This window comes from Vulpes vulpes, chromosome 12 (genome assembly GCF_048418805.1).
Source record: "Vulpes vulpes isolate BD-2025 chromosome 12, VulVul3, whole genome shotgun sequence".
Lineage (NCBI taxonomy): Eukaryota > Metazoa > Chordata > Mammalia > Carnivora > Canidae > Vulpes > Vulpes vulpes.
Genome location: NC_132791.1, coordinates 84,024,488 through 84,042,939, shown reverse-complemented (window position 1 = coordinate 84,042,939; position 18,452 = coordinate 84,024,488). Strand labels below are relative to the sequence as shown.

General features: G+C 39.4%; 1 protein-coding gene across 6 annotated transcripts in view; it reads left to right on the top strand.

Moving 5' to 3' along the window:
• The window catches only part of RNF144B (ring finger protein 144B), a 179,579-nt gene that overhangs the window by 141,559 nt on the left and 19,568 nt on the right, over positions 1-18,452 (top strand). For all 6 annotated transcript variants that reach the window (XM_072729050.1, XM_025999316.2, XM_072729052.1 and 3 more), the window contains 2 exons: positions 2,164-2,268; positions 12,699-12,759. In XM_072729050.1, coding sequence (XP_072585151.1) covers positions 2,164-2,268; positions 12,699-12,759 — 166 coding nt within the window. The remainder of the gene's footprint in view (positions 1-2,163; positions 2,269-12,698; positions 12,760-18,452) is intronic.

The following is an 18,452-nucleotide window of genomic DNA, read 5'->3' as shown; positions in this document are numbered from 1 at the left end:
TGCCTTTGGCTCAGGTCATGATCTCAAGGTCCTGGGATTGAGCCCCAATGTCCTGGGATTGAGCCCCATGTCAGGCTTCCTGCTTAGTGGAGAGTCTGCTTCTCCTTTCCTCTGCCCCTCCCCCCTCATGTTTGCTTTCTCTCTCTTCTCTCAAATAAATCAATGAAATCTTAAAAAAATAAAAAAAGAATAAAGATGACCAGTGAAAGGAATAGGTTCACAATTATAGTTTCAGTATTCTGACCATAGAATTTCTTTAATAGTTAAGCTTTTAGGGATCCCTGGGTGGCACAGTGGTTTAGTGCCTGCCTTTGGCCCAGGGCGCGATCCTGGAGACCCGGGATCGAATCCCACGTCGGGCTCCTGGTGCATCGAGCCTGCTTCTCCCTCTGCCTGTGTCTCTGTCTGTCTGTCTGTCTCTCTCTCTCTCTCTGTGACTATCATAAAAAAATAATAATAATAATTAAGCTTTTATAAAAGGTTGGTGCAACAGCAATATTTCTAATGGAGCAGGTTGATACATAAATGCATAAATTTGAAAAATTTGAACCCAGTTGTAATCATCACTTTTTAAGAGTTGTTAAGTCATAGACTGGCTTATGTGTTTTTGGAGTGTTCTCCTCAAACATGTGTGCTTGACTTTTTTTCATCATGCATACAGACAAGAGCTCATCCAATTATGAGCAAATTAGTGGCAATTGAGGAGTCAACTTCTGGATTTTTAAGAGCTCTTTCTTTCAGAACTATGGCCCTTAGTCTCCTGTGGGTATGTGGGGCTGGGTTGGGAGGGAGAAGGAAGGAGTCTGAGGTATCCATAATGCTGTCAATCCTTCTACCTTCTCAGTCTGACCCTGTTTTCACCCACCGCCCAAGATCCAGATCCAGGTGCAAGAGGGAATGAGAAGACTCTTCTTTCTGGGTTTCCTTCCTTCCTCCCCCTATTCCCCTTCCCCTCCTTCCTCCCATTTATTTATCCATTTGAGAGAGAGAGCGAGCAGGGGGAGGGGCAGGGGGAGAGGGAAAATCCCAAGCAGACTCCCCCTGAGCTCTGAGGCTGACTCTGGGCTACTGCCCATGACCCTGGATCATGACTTGAGCTGAAACTGAGATTTGGACATTCCACCTATCGAGCCACCCAGGCACCCCTCTGGGTTTCTTTCTTTCTTTTTTTTTTTTTAAATACAATTTCTTCTTTCCCCAGGTTCTACTCAAACCTCCTCACTATCACACCCACTGAGATGCATAGTTTTGGAAGGTCTCATTCTCCCAAATTGTCTTTGATATTACTTTTCCCAGGTGTATTTGCCATTGAGAGTGTTCCTAGATAATAAGTTAGTGCCTTAATCTTAAAATTGACCATTGAACAATGCACAGGTTAGGGGCACCAACTGGATCCCCCACCCATGCAGTCGAAAATCTACATATAACTTTTGACTCCCCCAGAACTTAACTGGTAATAGCCTACTGTTGACCAGAAGCCTTATTGATAACATAAATAGTTGATCATACATATACTGTACATATATTATATGCTGTATTCTTACAATAAAGTAAGCTAGAGAAAATGTTATTAAGAAAATTGTAAGAGAAAATACATTTATGTACTGTATTGATTGAGAAAACCCTGCATATCCATGGACCCACATGGTTCAAACCCATGTTGTTCAAGGGTCAATTGTATTTTGATTCTGTTTGGCTAGCTCAGCATGAGAGTCACAGAGTTCTACTTTTGGGCCAACTTTGAGGGAAAGGACCACTAGGTAATAAGGGAACTAGGAAGTCACATAAGTTAAAAAAAAAAAAAAAAAGAAAGAAAAGAAAAAGAAAAAGAAAAAGTAAAAAGAAGGCTTTTGCCATCAGTGCAAAAGAGTGCTTCTTTTTTCCCAAATCAGTGGTAGATAAAATGTGTGAGTGTTTGGGAATTTGACTTGTTTCCTTGAGTAAACTCAATATTCTTAGGATGAGGTCATACATAATTAATCACCTATCTTGCATTCTTTCCAAAGTGAGGGCTCTCAATGTTCACACTTGTGATAACTTATGTTTCCTGAGTACAAGAGCCCAGGACTGCCAGTGAAGGAAGAAGAGGCCGTGGTGGTTATGTAACCTTTGTGCTACTGAAATGCAATGAGTAATGGTCTTTTTTTTCTTCTTAACTTCTAGTGCTTGAAACAGTACCTGCAGCTGGCAATCCGAGAAGGATGTGGGTCTCCCATTGCCTGCCCTGACACAGTGTGCCTAAACCACGGGACCCTGCAGGAAGCAGAGGTACAGATGAGTCCCATGACCTTCTCTCTTTCCTGTTGATGATATTTCCTAGGATCTTGACTCCTTATGCACTTCCCTGCCAGGCAGTCTAGAAACAAAATACAGAAGCTAACTTTTTAAAGGAGTACTGTATTGCTACATATGTATGGATTCTTCATACAAACTGTTAAAGCTGTTATTTACCTCAGTTCTATTTATAAATGCTGTCTGAGTGTTGAAGAAACTCTAGAATAGGTGAAGGTGCTAGAAATCAAGGTTACCAAATGTGTGGTCTGGAGGCTAAATAGCAAGTGGTCTTGTGATATTTAATACTTTAAAGATACACAGGTAACAGATTTTAAGCAGTTATAGACTATAAACTATTGCCATTCACAAACATAGATGGAGTTGAAAATCATGTCCACAGGCCTTTCGTTTGATCTTTATATGGGATCAGAAATGGCTTTCTTTTTTTTTTTTTTCTTTTTTTTTAATTTTTTTTTTAGAAATGGCTTTCTTGAATGAGTTCTTCTTTCATCTTAATTCTTAAGATTGTGATATATTCCTTTCCTTTGTTTCTTCAATCCCTTATCAGGAGCTTGCCCTTGAAGCTGCTTTTTTTTTTTAGATTTATTTTATTCTATTCTATTTATTAATTAATGATAGGAAGAGAGAGAGAGAGAGAGAGAGAGAACATGCCAGGGGCAGAGGGAGAGGGAGAAGCAGACTCCCTGCTGATCAGAGAGCCTAACTTGGAGCTTGATCCCAGGACCTTGGGATCATGACCTGAGCAGAAGGCAGAGACTCATTCAGCTGAGCCACCTAGGCACTCCTTGAATCTGTTTTTTTTTTTTTTTTAAGATTTTATTTATTCATGAGAGACAGAGAGAGGCAGAGACACAGGCAGAGGGAGAAGCAGGCTCCATGCAGGGAGCCTGATGTAGGACTCGATCCCTGGTCTCCAGGATCACACCCTGAGCCGAAAGCAGATGCTTAACCGCTGAGCCACCCAGGGTCCCCTGAATCTGTTTTTTATTTTATTTTAATTTTTATTATTATTTTTTTTTTCTGAATCTGTTTTTTAATTTTCAGATCCTGATTACTTTAAACCAGAAGATAACCAATACTAGCCCATTCCTGGGAAGTTTGTAAGCCTTGGGAGGAGGTCCCAAGAAACAGAGGAAATAAGTTACTCATGCAGTAAACATTGCATGCCATGTGCTGTGCATTGGGTGCTCTTCTGGATGCTTTCATAGCTGGTATACCATCTAATCCCTTCAACAAACTTATGAAAGGAAAGCCCAGGGGGGTTAAGTAATTTGCCCAGGAGTGCATATCTAAAACATAGAAAAGTTATAATTCTAATCTAGTTCTTTCTGATCCCCATAACTATATGGCCTTAGGAGTGGAACAACGTAGGTAGGTAGACTGTACGATGGAGGACTTGATAATTGGAGACTCAGTAGTGTGCATATGTGTGTGCTTGGATATATATACATATATGTGTGTGGATGTGGATGTATTGATATGTTTGTTTATATAGACATATATGCTATATATATATCTATATATATATCTCCTCTGTTTTTTTTTAAAGATTTTATTTATTTATTCATGAGAGACACAGGGAGAGAGAGAGAGGGAGAGAGAGGGAGGCAGAGACACAGGCAGAGGGAGAAGCAGGCTCCATGCAGGGAGCCTGACGTGGGACTCAATCCTAGGTCTCCAGGATCAGGCCCTTGGGCTGAAGGCAGTGCTAATCGCTGAGCCACCTGGGCTGCCTTCCTCTGTTTTGTAAGCAAAGCAGGCAGAAAGATGTTTATAGACCATTTTAAACCAATCTGTATTTGGGTATCTATGTTCAACTTATGGAATATCAGCTAGGGGAGGTGGTCCAAGTGAGCTTGGAGTGTTTCCTAAGGAAGAATAAAAGGAATACATAATGGTTTAGAAGTGATACATTTTAGGAAAATCATGAAATAATGGAATATTTTTGATAAAAAAGTAATATTGAATATGTCAACCTGTGGTGCGAAATATTGGTTTCTTTTGTGTGAGAAATGGGTAAAAGGAAATTAAAGTGGGGAAAGATTAGGTTGGCTATACAACTTGGCAGTGGGTTTTAAAATAAGACTCAGGTGTTCAGGAGCATCTTTCAATGTACAATTCTTTTAGAAAAGATACTTCCTTTTTGATATGCTTCTGTGATACTCTGATCAGTGAGCAGTTATTAAGTGTACACGATGTGCCAGGCCCTGTTCCAGGTCAGGAAGAGAGGTAAATAAGACCAGCCCAGTGCTATCCTCATGGGGTTTCGGATCTAGCAGGGTGACATTAACCCATTGACAGGCATGTATCCTAGACCTCATACTGTCTAATCCAGTAGCCGCTTGCTACATATGGTACTTACATTTAAATTAAGGTTAAATATTCCTTTGGTTGCATTAATCATGTTCTAAATGCTCAGTAGCCATGTGTGGCTCGTGGCTGCCAGATTAGCACAGAATATGGCATCTCCAACATCACAGAAAGTTCAGTGACATGGCGTTGTTGTAGACTTTTAAATGAATGGTATCCACCAGCCATTGACAGTTTGGATATCAAATGTTAGAGCTAAAGTGTTTAGACAGGTGCGTGAGGACAGGCCACAGTTTGTCTCCCAGCCCTCCAGACCAGAGTTTTAACTTTTCTGATTTTCTTAGTATAGAAGTTTTTTTTCATATTTGCTTGCAGTTCTCCCCTCTGTCTTATTTCTTCCCCTTTTCCCATCGTACACATTCTCATCACACTTTCCCAGCACTCATTCTCTGTACCCAGTTTAACTCTAAAAACGGTTTAACTTTTAGGCTGAATGGGAACCAAAGAAAGCCGTAATGTCTCTTAGAAATTACCAAAGGGTATATGGGGGGGGGGGGGGAACAAAACAGCAAAAACATCTTTTGAACTAAACTATGGTATTTCTTCAATTCTTCGAAGTCTGTTTCCTATTAGATGAGTAGGAGGACACTCCAGGGCATTAAGGGCCTGGTTCTGTTCTCACTGGCCTGCCGAGAGCCCGACTAAATAAAGATGGGCGTGAATGTACAGTCATCAAAGCTCTTAACCAGTGGGCTACTTTTTTTCCCCCTGGAGTAAAAATGAATTGAGACATGAATAAAACATTATGTTAGAGATATTGGTAGCTTTGCCAGTTTATATGGGACCACTCCTTTCAAAGCAAATACCACATACATGTGAACTTAGGCTAAAGCATCTTCCTTTACATCAAGATTTCCTTGTATGTAGTTATTATTGTAATAGGCAGCTCTTTTTTTTTTTTTTTTTTAATGTGTGGGGCCCAATGCGGGGCTCAAACTCTCCACCCTGAGATCAAGACCAGAGCTGAGATTGAGTTGTGGATGCTTAACTGGTGGAGCCACTTAGGCGCCCCTATAATAATAGGTAGCTCTTAATCCAGATATGATTGAGTATATCATAATGGGGCTTATTCACCTTGTGTTTGACTGGATTCCATTTCTACCACTTTTCTACCTTTTAAAAAATGTTTAATTATACACAGGTAACACAGTTAAAAATTATTCTGGTTAAGACTCGTTACCTTTGTGCTGCTGCTGTTTGTGTTACATATAATACATGGTTCTTCATCGTTCACTGTCTTATAAAATGCATATGGGTATAACATTTCTTCATCTTCAGAGGACACCAGGCATTCTCAGCTCTTTTCTCCAAATGCTTTCCAGTGTAGATCTGACTCACACGATTGCCTGTGTTCCATGCATCTGCTCCTGCCCACTGTGGGTCTTGCCTTCCTTCTTACTGCTTCCAGATGAGCTCAGCTGTGGCTTTGCCCCCTAACTTTTACTTATCAGGAGGAACTTCATTAGCAGAGCATTTAATGCCTGACCAAGTACCATTTGCTTATGGAGGAAGAGAGTCTAAAAGGCACCTTCACTTCTGTGTCCCGCAGGCTGATGGGAGGCAGTGGCTAGAGGTGGGGACCCTGGAACTCGCTGGGGACCCTGGAAAAGTAGAACTCGCTCTCCTTGCATCACTGGGAGTTTTAATTGGCGGTGTGCTTTTCTCATGAACTTGATCAAGTAATCTTGTCCAGTATGGAATTCTAAGAGGTGGGAGGTGGATTGATTACTCTGATAGTGTTACTTTAGGCAAGGCCTGCCCTGGGAGTGAGTAGTCCTGTTAAAAAGGTGATGACTAATGTAGCTGTGCCCTTATACTGTTGGGGAAGTAGCACATCATCACTCAGTGGGGGAGCCTGAGCCACTTGTTCTGGGCCCTGTAGAATTTGGTGAGCGCAGACCTACTGTTACATGGCCTGAGAAATTGAACATCTTCTGTCTGCCAGCTGGCAGAGGAGGGCAGGGAACAGCTTCTCAGCGATCAGTTCTCCTTCCAAGTCCTGGGACATTGAAATGACCAGACTGCATTTTGCTGCTGGAGCCGCCACATGCCCCAGTGCAAAGATGGGTACAGCTGCTCTTGCCCAGAATTGGGCACCCCAGAATTTCTGTAGGAGGCAGTTGAGGTGGGACACTGTGGAGGTCTAGGAGGGAGAGATAGGGGTGGAGTAGGAATTTGAAGCTACATTTGCAAAATAAATACGGTTTTTACTCATATTGCACATTTATTAAGGTGGCTTTGGGAAATGCTGCTGGAATTCTGGAGGTCTGCGTGCTCCCCACAAATTATCCTTCAGAGGAGCCCCCACTTGCTATCTCCTCTTGCCACCGTCTTTTCCATAATCACAATGTGAGGTGGGGCGAAGGGAGGATAAGGATAAGGATGCCCCGCCAAGCAGCCTGTTGTTGTGGCCTAAGGATCTGAACGGGAAGGGACCAAGTGTGTCTGTAGCAACCTTTGGCTGTGACATGTGTTAGTGAGAGGAGTCAAAACTTGGGGTGGCAAAAGATAAAGGAATCTGCTCTGCCAGTGTTAATAGATATTTTTAGGGTTCCAGTTGAATTTTGCTTTAGAATGTATCTAAAGCTTTACTTTAAAGCTGCAGATAAGTGGAGAATGATGTTTCTGTTTCTAAGCTACTCCTTCAAATAAAGGCCACCATAAGAAGAGTAAGCAGCGGGGGGTTGAATGTGTCGCATGGGTGTCCACATGGGCACGTCCCCTTTACCCATGGAGGAACCAAGGGAGAGAGGCAGAGGATGATGTGGGAAGGTGTCCTGAAGCCTCTGTAGAACAGGTAAGAAAGGAACAGCAAATGGCCCTCTTCAGGGAACTTTGAGAACAATTCCTGCCCTGGGATTCCAGCTCTTGCTGCCGCCATGTTTGTCAGTGGGGGCAGGGGGTTGAGGGGAGGCTTCTGGCTCTCAGACAGGGATGCCCCCCTGCTTTTTCCAGCAGGTTTAAATATCTAGTATGTAGAGAAGGATATGTGAGCTTGGTTAGTACACTCAAGTGATGAGTGGGGGGATGTTAGGAAGTGCAGTTCTTATTTTCTGGGTTGAGATAGGAAACACGGGTAGTTTTTGTATTAGTGCGGTAAGGCACTTATCCATACGGCTAGGACTATTTCTCTTGCCAGGATTTTTGCAAGTCCTAGCACCTCAAAAATTCCCACAGCTTTGACATGCTATAAAGATCTCCTCGTGGTCATGCAATAATGACCTCTTCATGGTCAGTTCCATCTTCAAATATCCGAATCACTTGTATTATTTGGTCTCTTTAGTTTAAAAAAATTTTTAATATTAATTTTGCTGAAGCAACTGTAGCAGAAGTATGGTTTAAAGGGCCCATACCCAAGTAAAGTCTAGGCTTTTCTTCTTTTCTCATCTGTCCTGGCTTTCTAGACCTTGATGAGTGGTACTTGCATTAAGCCAATCCCTAACTTCAATGTTTTAACCACTTTATTTCCTAACTAAAAGCTAATATAATAATCTTTTATACAGGGGCTTCTGAGTGGCTCAGTCAGTTAAGCGTCTGTGTTTGGGTCAGGTCATAATCTGACAGTCCTCCGATTGAGCCCAGCATCTGGCTCCCTGCTCCATGGGGAGCCTGCTTCTGCCTCTTCCTCTGCTCCTCCCCCTCTGCTCATGCTCTGTCTTGCTTTCTCTTTCAAATATATAAAGAAAATATGTATTTTTTAAAGTTTTATATACACATTATATTTTATATATGAGATACTGACCAGTTGTCAGTATTATGGGAACACATCACTTCCAGCATAAATGCTTCTCTGGCAAACAGGCTCTACTACTGTCTGCCCCCTCCCCCTTTTTCTTCTTTAGTTTTTGTAGGGCTGGTGTCAGTGTAGGTAGTGATGCCTGTTCTGATATTATGATCATAGATAATAAGATAAACAAAGGTATAGTTCACTTTTCATTTCTTCTCAGTTGTAAATGTTAGACATATTTAATTAACATCATGTGTAACAGTCATAGCACCCCACATGTATTTGGGGTATTGTATTTGTATTTGTATTTGCAAACATGCAAATACAAACATGTATTTGTACTTTTTTTTTTGTATTTCGAATCTTTAATTAAACTCATATATCTAAAACATGTTTACACACAGGACAGATACAGGATTTCAAGTAACTTATGGTAGAGTTCACTGTCCATTTAAAAGTATGCTTCTTTCTTCCACAAAAACTGCGTTGAAAAGCAAAACAAAATTTTCTTTTATACTGCGTAAGAGCTAGATGCAAAGTTCTGATGCAAATTTACTTCACTGTCAACTCTGATGCTGAAGCTGAGAGGCAGAGATGTCCATAGTTCGGTTAAATGATGCAAATAAAAAGCTTCTATTTCTCTTAAATTAGAAGCCTTCGTTCATGGTCTCTCTCAGGAGTACCAGACGTGGCTCCCAGTGCCCTGGTTATCCTGTGCTCTAGTTGGAGTGGAATGGAAAGCCGAAGACTTCCAATAAAGTAGGAACTGAATATTTAATAAGTATCTTAAGGTTCATTTTTACCAGAAACCAACAAACCAGAGAGCAATTATGAGCAATTAGTAGTTTTTTGTTCTTATTGTTCTCTTATTAGTGCTCTTTGTTCTATTAAAATTAAACTGAATTTATTTTATCTTTGAATTAAGTTTCCTTTCTTTTTGGAAAGAAGTTCTAGAGTGATAAAGATAAGAAAAATGGTTTTTCATGCTTGGATTGGAGGAGAGAGAAATTTTTGTTTAACAGGCAGATTAATATAAGTTTCAAAGGAGAAATAGTAAAAAAAAATCACTTTAAATCAAGATAAGAATTTTTTTAGATGTGATGGAAGTGGTCTCTTGATAGTTGAGAAAATACTTGGAAGTTTTTGTTTCTACAGCTTGAATGTGGATCTGGTTATTAATGGATTAGGACCCACTGAATACAATAAATATTGGTAGTCCATACTGACCTGAATAAATAAATGAGTAATAAACAAATGGGGGAGAAGGGAACAGCTTTTTTTTTTTAAAAATATTTTATTTACTTGAGAAAGAGAGAGAGAGAGATCATGAGCAGAGGGGAAGGGTAGAGGGAGATGCATTTTCCCCGCCAAGCAGGGAGCCAAATGTGGGATTCAATTCCAGGACCCTGGGATCATAATGTGAGCTAAAGACAGATGCTTAACCAACTGAGCCACCCAGGAGCCCCTGTTTTGTTTTGTTTGTATTTTTAAAGCAGTAGCCTTTTAACCTTGATCTGACTGAGCCTTCAGTAATCATCCTAACACATTTATTTCAAGTTTGTAATTGTAAAAGATCTTGAGCAATAGTGACTTAGCTCCAACAGCAGTGAGACTGGCAATTTAATACTTTGGATCATCCTTTTTTTTTTTTTTTTTTTTTTTTTTTTTGACAAGATCCAGCTTTCTCTGATCTAAAGCCATGGGTCTAATAGAAACATTTTAGAGAACTAGTTTAATCTGTAAAAGCCAATAAATGGTAAGATCAAGGAGTCTATTCTTTTTTTTTTTCCCAAAGAGTAGATTTATTTATTTTATTATTTTTAAAGATTTTATTTATTTATTCAAGAGAGACACAGAAGGAGAGAAGCAGAGACACAGGCAGAGGGAGAAGCAGGCTCCATGCAGGGAGCTTGACATGGGACTTGATCCTGGGACTCCAGGATCACACCCTAGGCTGAAGGCAGGCACTAAACCACTGAGCCACCCAGCCATCCCCCAAAGAGTAGATTTAAAAAAAAAAATACCTTAAGTGTCTTTAATGCCTTCTGGGTAATTTAAGTTCTTTGAGGGCAACTTCTGTGTCTCCTTTCCTTATCTGTATCCCCAGGCTTCCAGGCAGTGCTGTACCCTTAGTGAACTGTCAAACAGAATACCGAGGAGGTGCAAAATCTAAGTGGTGGGGGCTGGGAAGAGCATGGTTATGATGGAACTTTTTTTGATCATGAATTTTTTACAAAAAAAATTGATTTACCTTATTAAATCTTAATTCCATAAAAATCTTTGATCTATAAAAAATAATAAATTGGAGATTCACAGTAGACTAATAAGAGACCAAAAAAATTAGAGACCTCGGGCTTCCCTGTTGGCAGTAATGTGTCCTCTGATGAAATTTATCTTTCTGGTTTAAAATTAAACATCACTGTTGTTGACTTTTTACTGCATTAATTTGTGTCACTTTTCTCATTAGCATTCATCTGTGTCCAAAATACTTCTGTTTGCTTCGTCTTCCATCAGCTGTATTTGACTTAGTTGTTATATTGTATGGCATATCGTTTGGAAAAAATCAGAATTTTTAGGAGTTGACTTTGAGGGATTTGAAGAAGTTCTTCGTCAGTCCCAAAACTATTTTAGATGGAGGCAAGTAGAGTCCAGGACTGTCCCATAGCATCAAAGAACTTTTTGGTGGGGGAGGTGGTTAAAAACAGGTATGTAGATGCTCACTGACATCTCTTGGGCCAAGATTACATCAGCTCCAAGTCACCTTGGCCCAAAACTGAAATAGTATTACCTTATTTATTCTCCACCTACAACGAAGCAATGACTAAGTCAGGAATTGAATTCAGATTCCTTAATGCCTCCTTATCCCTTTGGTTACCTACATCTTTTGTCTCCAATTCAGGATTTTTTTAGACACCTTTGTCTTTCAGGAAAGAGGTCCAGGTGGTATTATAACAGAGGAAACAAAACTGGCTTTCACTGTAATAAAAGTCTAACTACACTTTTAAAAAAATATATGTTATAACACACATCATATAAAATTAACCATAATTTTTTTATGGTGACTGCTCAGAAGCTTTATTTAAGGTGCAGATGAAAATGCAGCCCCCAAGAGAAAAATGTTATAATTAATTAATGTTTTACTGTACTTGGAATGGAAGAGACTGAATTTGCCTGTTTTGTGGCCCTTCATACATTTTAGCTAACTCAGTTTAATTCCTTTGCAAAATAAACAAATTGAATTTTTTTTATGAAAAGGAGGATTAGATTTTGAATACCTTTTAAAATGTACTATATTTGCTAAGTATAATTTTTAACCGCCTCATTTTTCTCTTGTTTTCTTAAAGTGGACTTCCTTCCATTAAGTTGCAGGAGCTTCCATCTAGATAAACTTTATACCAAAGAATATATAATGCTTGAGAGTCAGAATTGCCAAGGCTACAACTGTGTCTCTATCAACTTGCTAAATGTTTAAAAGCCTTATATCAAATCCTTGGGTTTTCTCTGCTATAAATCTCGTAAGCAATATCAGTATAGTTGACGTCAGTGGAACTATTAATTTTAGAATGCCAGTTTAAGAGCAGTTAGCTTTTGTTGCATCTAACTTTGAAATGCAATTTAAAAGGATTAATCTGAAATGTCATTTGGTTAGGTCTGAATCACTGTCATTTACTAGTAAACCTTTGGTTTATATCTCCATCTGAAATGGAAATAGGAGGCTAGCCACAAGAATCAGCTTTAGCATTTCTTTTCTACCAGGACATGAATGGCAATGAGTGACAACCAAGGGCCCCGTGAAGTGATTTTTTTCCGAAGAAATGATTTTCATATTGCTTAGAAGATTCTAGTCCTGAGGAGACTAATAAGTTGAGGCACAGACTAATTCCTGAGGCACAGTCTCCCTGACCTTAGTTTTTAAGGGTTCTAAAGCTAGAACTATAATCTTTTAAGCATTTCTCAAATGAATGTGGAGCAAAAAGGAGCATCTTTCCAATATGTACACAAGTAATTGGGGAAGTCCAAAAGTTGGGTTGTCTGGTCTTAGTAGCTCCTGTCAAGAGTAAGGATGGAATTTGACCTGTGAGTCCTATTGGGGTACTTCAAGTAGTGACTCCCAGCCGTGGCAGAGGACTGGGGCCAGTGTAGGAATTGCTGCTTGTGTTACCACTGGAACTGTGGAGAGAAAAAGTAGTTTATGAACCACTGTATGTATAAAGTAAGCCAGACAAGAAGTAGAGGTCCTAGAAGGCTGGAACCCTGGCTTCCAAAGATGACAGAGACCTCACTGTTTTAATATCTCTGGTTTCAGATTGCCTGCTTGGTGCCCATGGATCAGTTTCAGCTTTATCAGCGGTTAAAATTTGAAAGAGGTATGTATGCACTCTTCTTACTGTCCCCATGCTGAGTTGTGGCTTTCCACGTGTCATCTTCACACTATCCTCCTCAGAAGGTTAAGGAGGCTGTGGGCTGTCAACAAAGCCACAAGGGCGTTCTCAGAGGGGGAAAAACTGTAATTGCAACATAAAATTTCAGCTTTCTTGGCCACGGACAGAAAAAATGCCAACTGGCAGCAAAGAGAAGCTTCCCTATGTTGGTTGTTTTATATATTTTTGTTTGTTTGTTTTATATTTTTAACGTGGCTCCTGTGAGAGAAGTTCTGCAGAAGTTGGGTAGTTTCACTAAAGAATGTGTTTGTTAAAACGCGTATTACCTCGGGCTTTCCCACTCTTGAAGATCACTTCAAAACCTTAATCGACCCAAACATTTTTACTGCTGCATGTCGTATTCACCACTGTGTTCTTTGATGCAACACTTGTAATCGTTGTGATGGCTGCATGTGTCATTCTCATGTGATGTACAATCTGTTGGACTCATTTTCTTTCTGACTTTGGCCTTGGAGTAATTTATATAGCTTTTCTATTTGTATTGCCTTTTTATCTGTAAGATTTATTTATTTTTGCTCCTTTTGGTTTCTCATAGATCTTTTTTTAAGGAGCCCTTTCCCTCCTGTCACATCCTATACATTCTTGAACTAAATGGTCTATTTTTTTTTTCAAGATGTATTTATTTGAGAGCAAGCGAGTGCACACACAAGTGAGGGGAGGGGCAGAGGGAAAGAGGAAGAGGAGGTAGACGCCCTGCTGAGAGCAGAACCTGATGCAGGGTTCCATCCCAAGGACCCAGAGATCATGACCTAAGCTGAAACCGAAAGTCAGAGACTTAACCGAGTCCCCAGGCAGCCCTAAATGATCTGTTTTTCTATATCTGAGAAATAAGAGAAAACTGTTCCCCTAGAACACAGAGACTCATTGAGTACATAAAATAAACTCTTATCTAGCATCAACATACAGTTTTCTGATTGCTAACTTTTAAATCTGGATTAGTAAAGTCTGGAGGTCAGAAAGGGGGAAAGAGGAATATTTCTCTCTCATGTGCCAGTCTTTCATAGGTGGTCTTGCATATCTTTGCTTTGATGCATTATAAATCGATCCTATTGTTCGACGCATACATGGAATTTATCTTTTTCTCACAAGTTCTAGGCAGATGTCCCACTACAGATTCCATGACTTAATAATAGATTTTATTATTCCTTCTTTATAGATGAAAAAAAGTGATGATTGGAGAGGTTGAAACTTGCATAGCATCACATAGACTGTTCCTAAGCTTCTTCATCTATACTTGTTTTTAATTCCATTTTTTTAAACTAGGTAACATCTATCTAAAACAGAAAACTTACCATTTCACCCATTTTCAGGGTACAGTTAAGTGGCATTAAGAACATACACAGTGTTGTGCAACCATCACTACCATCTATTTATCACCCTAAGCAGGAACTATAATAGCTTTAAATAATAACTTCCCATTTCCCTTTTTTTCCCCACCCCCTGGTAACTTCTTCTGTTTACTGTTCTGTAAATTTGCCTAGTGTAGATATTTCATGTGAGTTGAATCATACAAGATTTTCTTTTTGTGTCTGGCTTGTTTCATTTAATATAATGTTTTGAAGGTTCACCCATGTTGTGGCATGGATCAGACCTTCATTTCTTTTTATGGCCGAAGAGTAATATTCCATTGTATATATATATATATATATATATATATATATATATATATATATATATATATATACTACATTATGTTTAACCATTCATTTGTTGAAGGACACTTGGGTTGTTTCTACCTTTTACCTATTGTGAATAATGCTGCAGTGAGCACTGGGGTACAAGTATCTTTTCAAGTCCTTGCTTTCAGTTCTTTTGGGTACATACCTAGGAGTGGAATTGCTGGGTCATATGGTCTTTCTATATTTAGTGTTTGAGGAACTGCCAATTGGACACTTTTACTTTTGTAAAGTATGGAAGTACATTACATTTGGAGCTATGTTAAATCAGGTGACTATTTGGCTCAACTCCCTCATTTTATAAGAAAGGAAACCAATGTCCAGAGACATTTTGACCTGAGGTGATGTTGGAAGTCAATTTGTAATTCTTTAAGTATCAATTCATGTACTTCTTTATTATCATCCATTATAAAGAATTATTATTAAATAAGCATGCAAAGGAAGAGTAAGTTTAAATGAATACAGTGTTACATAATGAAATTTACTCGATTGGCATAGTCTTTATTTAAATTGTATACCTCATTTTTACTCGGTAGACTTTGTATCTATCTCAAACTCAAAGCTTACCGGCTGGGTGACTTTGAGATCTATGTGACAAATGTTTTGTTTTGTCTTTAAATATTTTGTTTATTTATTTATGAGAGAGAATAAGGGGGCAGGAGTAGGGGAGAGGGGCTTAGAGGGAGAGAGAAGCAGCCTGCCCAGTGAGCAGGGAGCCTGATGCAGGGCTCAATCCCAGGATCCCAGGACCCAAAGGCAAATGCCTAACCAAGTGAGCCACCCAGGTGCTCCTGCCATAAAAGTATTTTATGTGGAACTGTTTAGAATGGGATCTTGGGATGCTTTAAATACTAATGTTGTTGAATGAGCTAAATGACAAAGTGGTGGAAAGGAAAACTCACTGGCTGGGATTGTCGTTGCTCTGGAAAAATGTAGAATCAGCTTCGTGGCAGCCCCCTGTGTCTTAATTATAAAAATTTTCATTGTTTTTGCCCAATTCTTATTGCCTACCAAGGCCTCATCTTGTCATCCTGTGTTTTAATTGTCCTCTGCTTTATGTTATGTATATGATTAGCTTGCCTTTTATAGCTTTGTTTTCATCTAAGTCTTCATGGGGAAAAAATATTTTGAATAGGAATGAGCCTAAATCATCACTGTTTACAGAAAGTGGAGAAACGGCACTTGGCATCAATTGGTTATTCTATGAATCTGCTCTCCTTCCATCTGTGACTTTCCGTTGGCTACTACGGTGTCTGTGGCTTTTCCGTTCTGTGTCAGTGTTCCAATATTAACAAAGAAAAGAGAATACTAAGTTTGGCATATGTTAGTGATCACAGCTGTACTTTCTACTGGTTCTCAAAGCACATGCCTGATGATTAATGCTAGAATTTTGCTTGTCTCTCAAATCTGCTTGCCCAGAATCTACTTTTTCAAAATAGTTTGGGTTTTGTATTGGTTTATCTTTGGAAAATTAGGTTAAGATTTTCCATCTCTAGTCCTTCAGCACTTTTCCTATTTTTTGTGACCCCCATTTTACTTATTATAATTGCAAACTGCTTCAGTTTGTTGGTAGCTTAATGTGTCTGTTCTTGGATATTTGTATTATCATATAGTGGCTGGAAATTCTTACAAATGGTTCAAATGTCATAGCGTTCTCCTTTGGAAAAAAAGGAAGTAAAATAGCAATTTATTTTCCTGTTATCTGGTAATCCGACTGCATCCACTCATGTGTTCCATGTCTACTTTTCTGTGTGCTGAGTATGTATTGTGTGTCAGGTGCATTTCCAGACACTGCCGTAAGCCGTGGCTCCATCTTTCTCTGAAAGCCATCTGTTCTCAGCATTTGTCACAAGCCTCCTTTCATTGTGAGTCTCAACATTTACGATATGGTTCTTTGAATTTCATTTTGCGCCTTTATTTGTCCTTGGTGAAATGCTCCCAGGCCCTCTTTTGTGTCCAATCACTTAAAGTTTTATCTCGCCAGAGCTCTGGGCATAATTATTTGGTTTCTTTTGGTGTTTTTCCATTTAGGGCTGTGTGATTTTAATGTCCTTACTGTCAGTTTGGTTTTATTTTGTAACACCTCCCATTGTCATTAGGTATCTTCCTTTTCATAGTTTCTGATCACAAGCCCATTCTCATTGTGCATGTGTATGGCGTGCATGTGCACACACCTGTTCACTTTTCAAGTCTGCTTTTCTGGTGTTTTGTTGGTAAATGTGTGACTAAGTCTAGGGGTCCCTTATGAAGGTATTCTGTGCTTCTGCATGCTAACACTTTCTCCTCCGCTTCCTACTTCCTCTTCTTTACCGTCAACTCTTTCTTGTGAGGCAGTTCTAAATCTAAAACAGCACCCTCTAGATGTGTCAGCTAAAAACCTGAACTATCTGCAAGAAGAGACATTTATCATCAGTTGGGTGACATTTCTAAAGGGGACCCGAATGAAAGGCACAGTGTGAAGTGTTTGCCTCTCCCTGTGTGCACTCTCATTTCCTCATCTATAAAAGGAGGGTACTAGTGGAAGGATCCTGCTAGGACTGTTGTAAAGGGTGAGTTAATATTGTGTGTCTGTCACCGTGTGCACTCAGTAAATTATTATTGTCATTATCTTTGTTTTGTTATTTGTCAGCACCACTGCCCCATCTTACCTTTATCCCAGTTTTTTAAACTAAATGAAGAAAGCATCTTCTAGAATCCAGATCATACTTCAGCTGAGCCTCTAGCACAATAATACCACTCTTGTTCCCTTTTCATCTTAATCTGTGTCTTTTTCAGCACATTTCTATCGAGTCTTAAAGCGTTGTATGGCACTGTGACAATGAAAGCTTATTCTTTACACCATCTACTGTATCTGGTTCCTTCATGCTCTCACTTGATGCATAAATCCACCTTCTCTGACCGCCTCCCAGGAGATTGAGACGTGCTGATATGGAGAATTCAAAGTGGACACTTTAAAGAGAAAGGTTCCTGTGCTGATAGTGGAAATGGAAATCTATTTAATAACATGATTATTGGGATGCCTGGGAAGCTCAGTGGTTGAGCATCTGCCTTTGCCTCAGGTCGTGATGCCGGGGTCCTGGGATCGAGTCCCACATTGGGTTCCCTTTGGGGAGCCTGCCTCTCTGTCTGTGTCACTCATGAATAAATAAATAAAATCTTTAAAAAAAAAAACATGACTATGTTTTTACATAGAGAATGGTATTCTAGGAAAAAGGCCCAGTCCCAGCATATACTCACTAACCATGAGTTCTGCAAACTCCGAACATCTGCGGGTTGTAACATAACAGTGTTAGACTAGATAAACTCTGAAGTTGTTTCCAGGTTTGAAATTCAGTGCTTCTCCTTGGCAGTCTTGACAGCAACCCCCCTGCTCACGGCCACATCTATTTGAGTTTATTTACTATGGCAGATGTTAATTCTGATCAGTTTAGTTTAATTGCATTTTAACTATCTACAGAAGACCTTTGTTCTTTGAGATATCAGAAAGCAAATTAACTTTGGCATAATTAAAAATGCAGTGGGTTATAAAAGCTAAAAGAGTTTGGTTTATTTCAGCTGATAATTAGCTTGGCCATATCCTGTTTCCCACAATAAGAAATCATGGGAGATCTTTTTTGGCATGACTTCACGATGGCAGAGGATGGCAGAAAATGCACTCATGTTAGTTAAGAGAATTTACAGCAGAATAAAAAGCAAACTCTACATATATAATGTTGGGAGTTTCAGGTAGGGGAATCCAGGGGTCTTGAGTTCAGTTTTGAAAAACTGAAAACGATCACTGGGTCAGACATGGTCCTTAGGTCTTATGGCAATTGTATTTTCTCCTAGTGTTTCTATTTCTCAATAATTGTTAGAATACAGAAGTAGAAATAGCTTGAAATAGCATTTCCTGCCTTGCACAATTAATATGAACAAGCAGTCCTAAGATCAAATAGTTGTGAA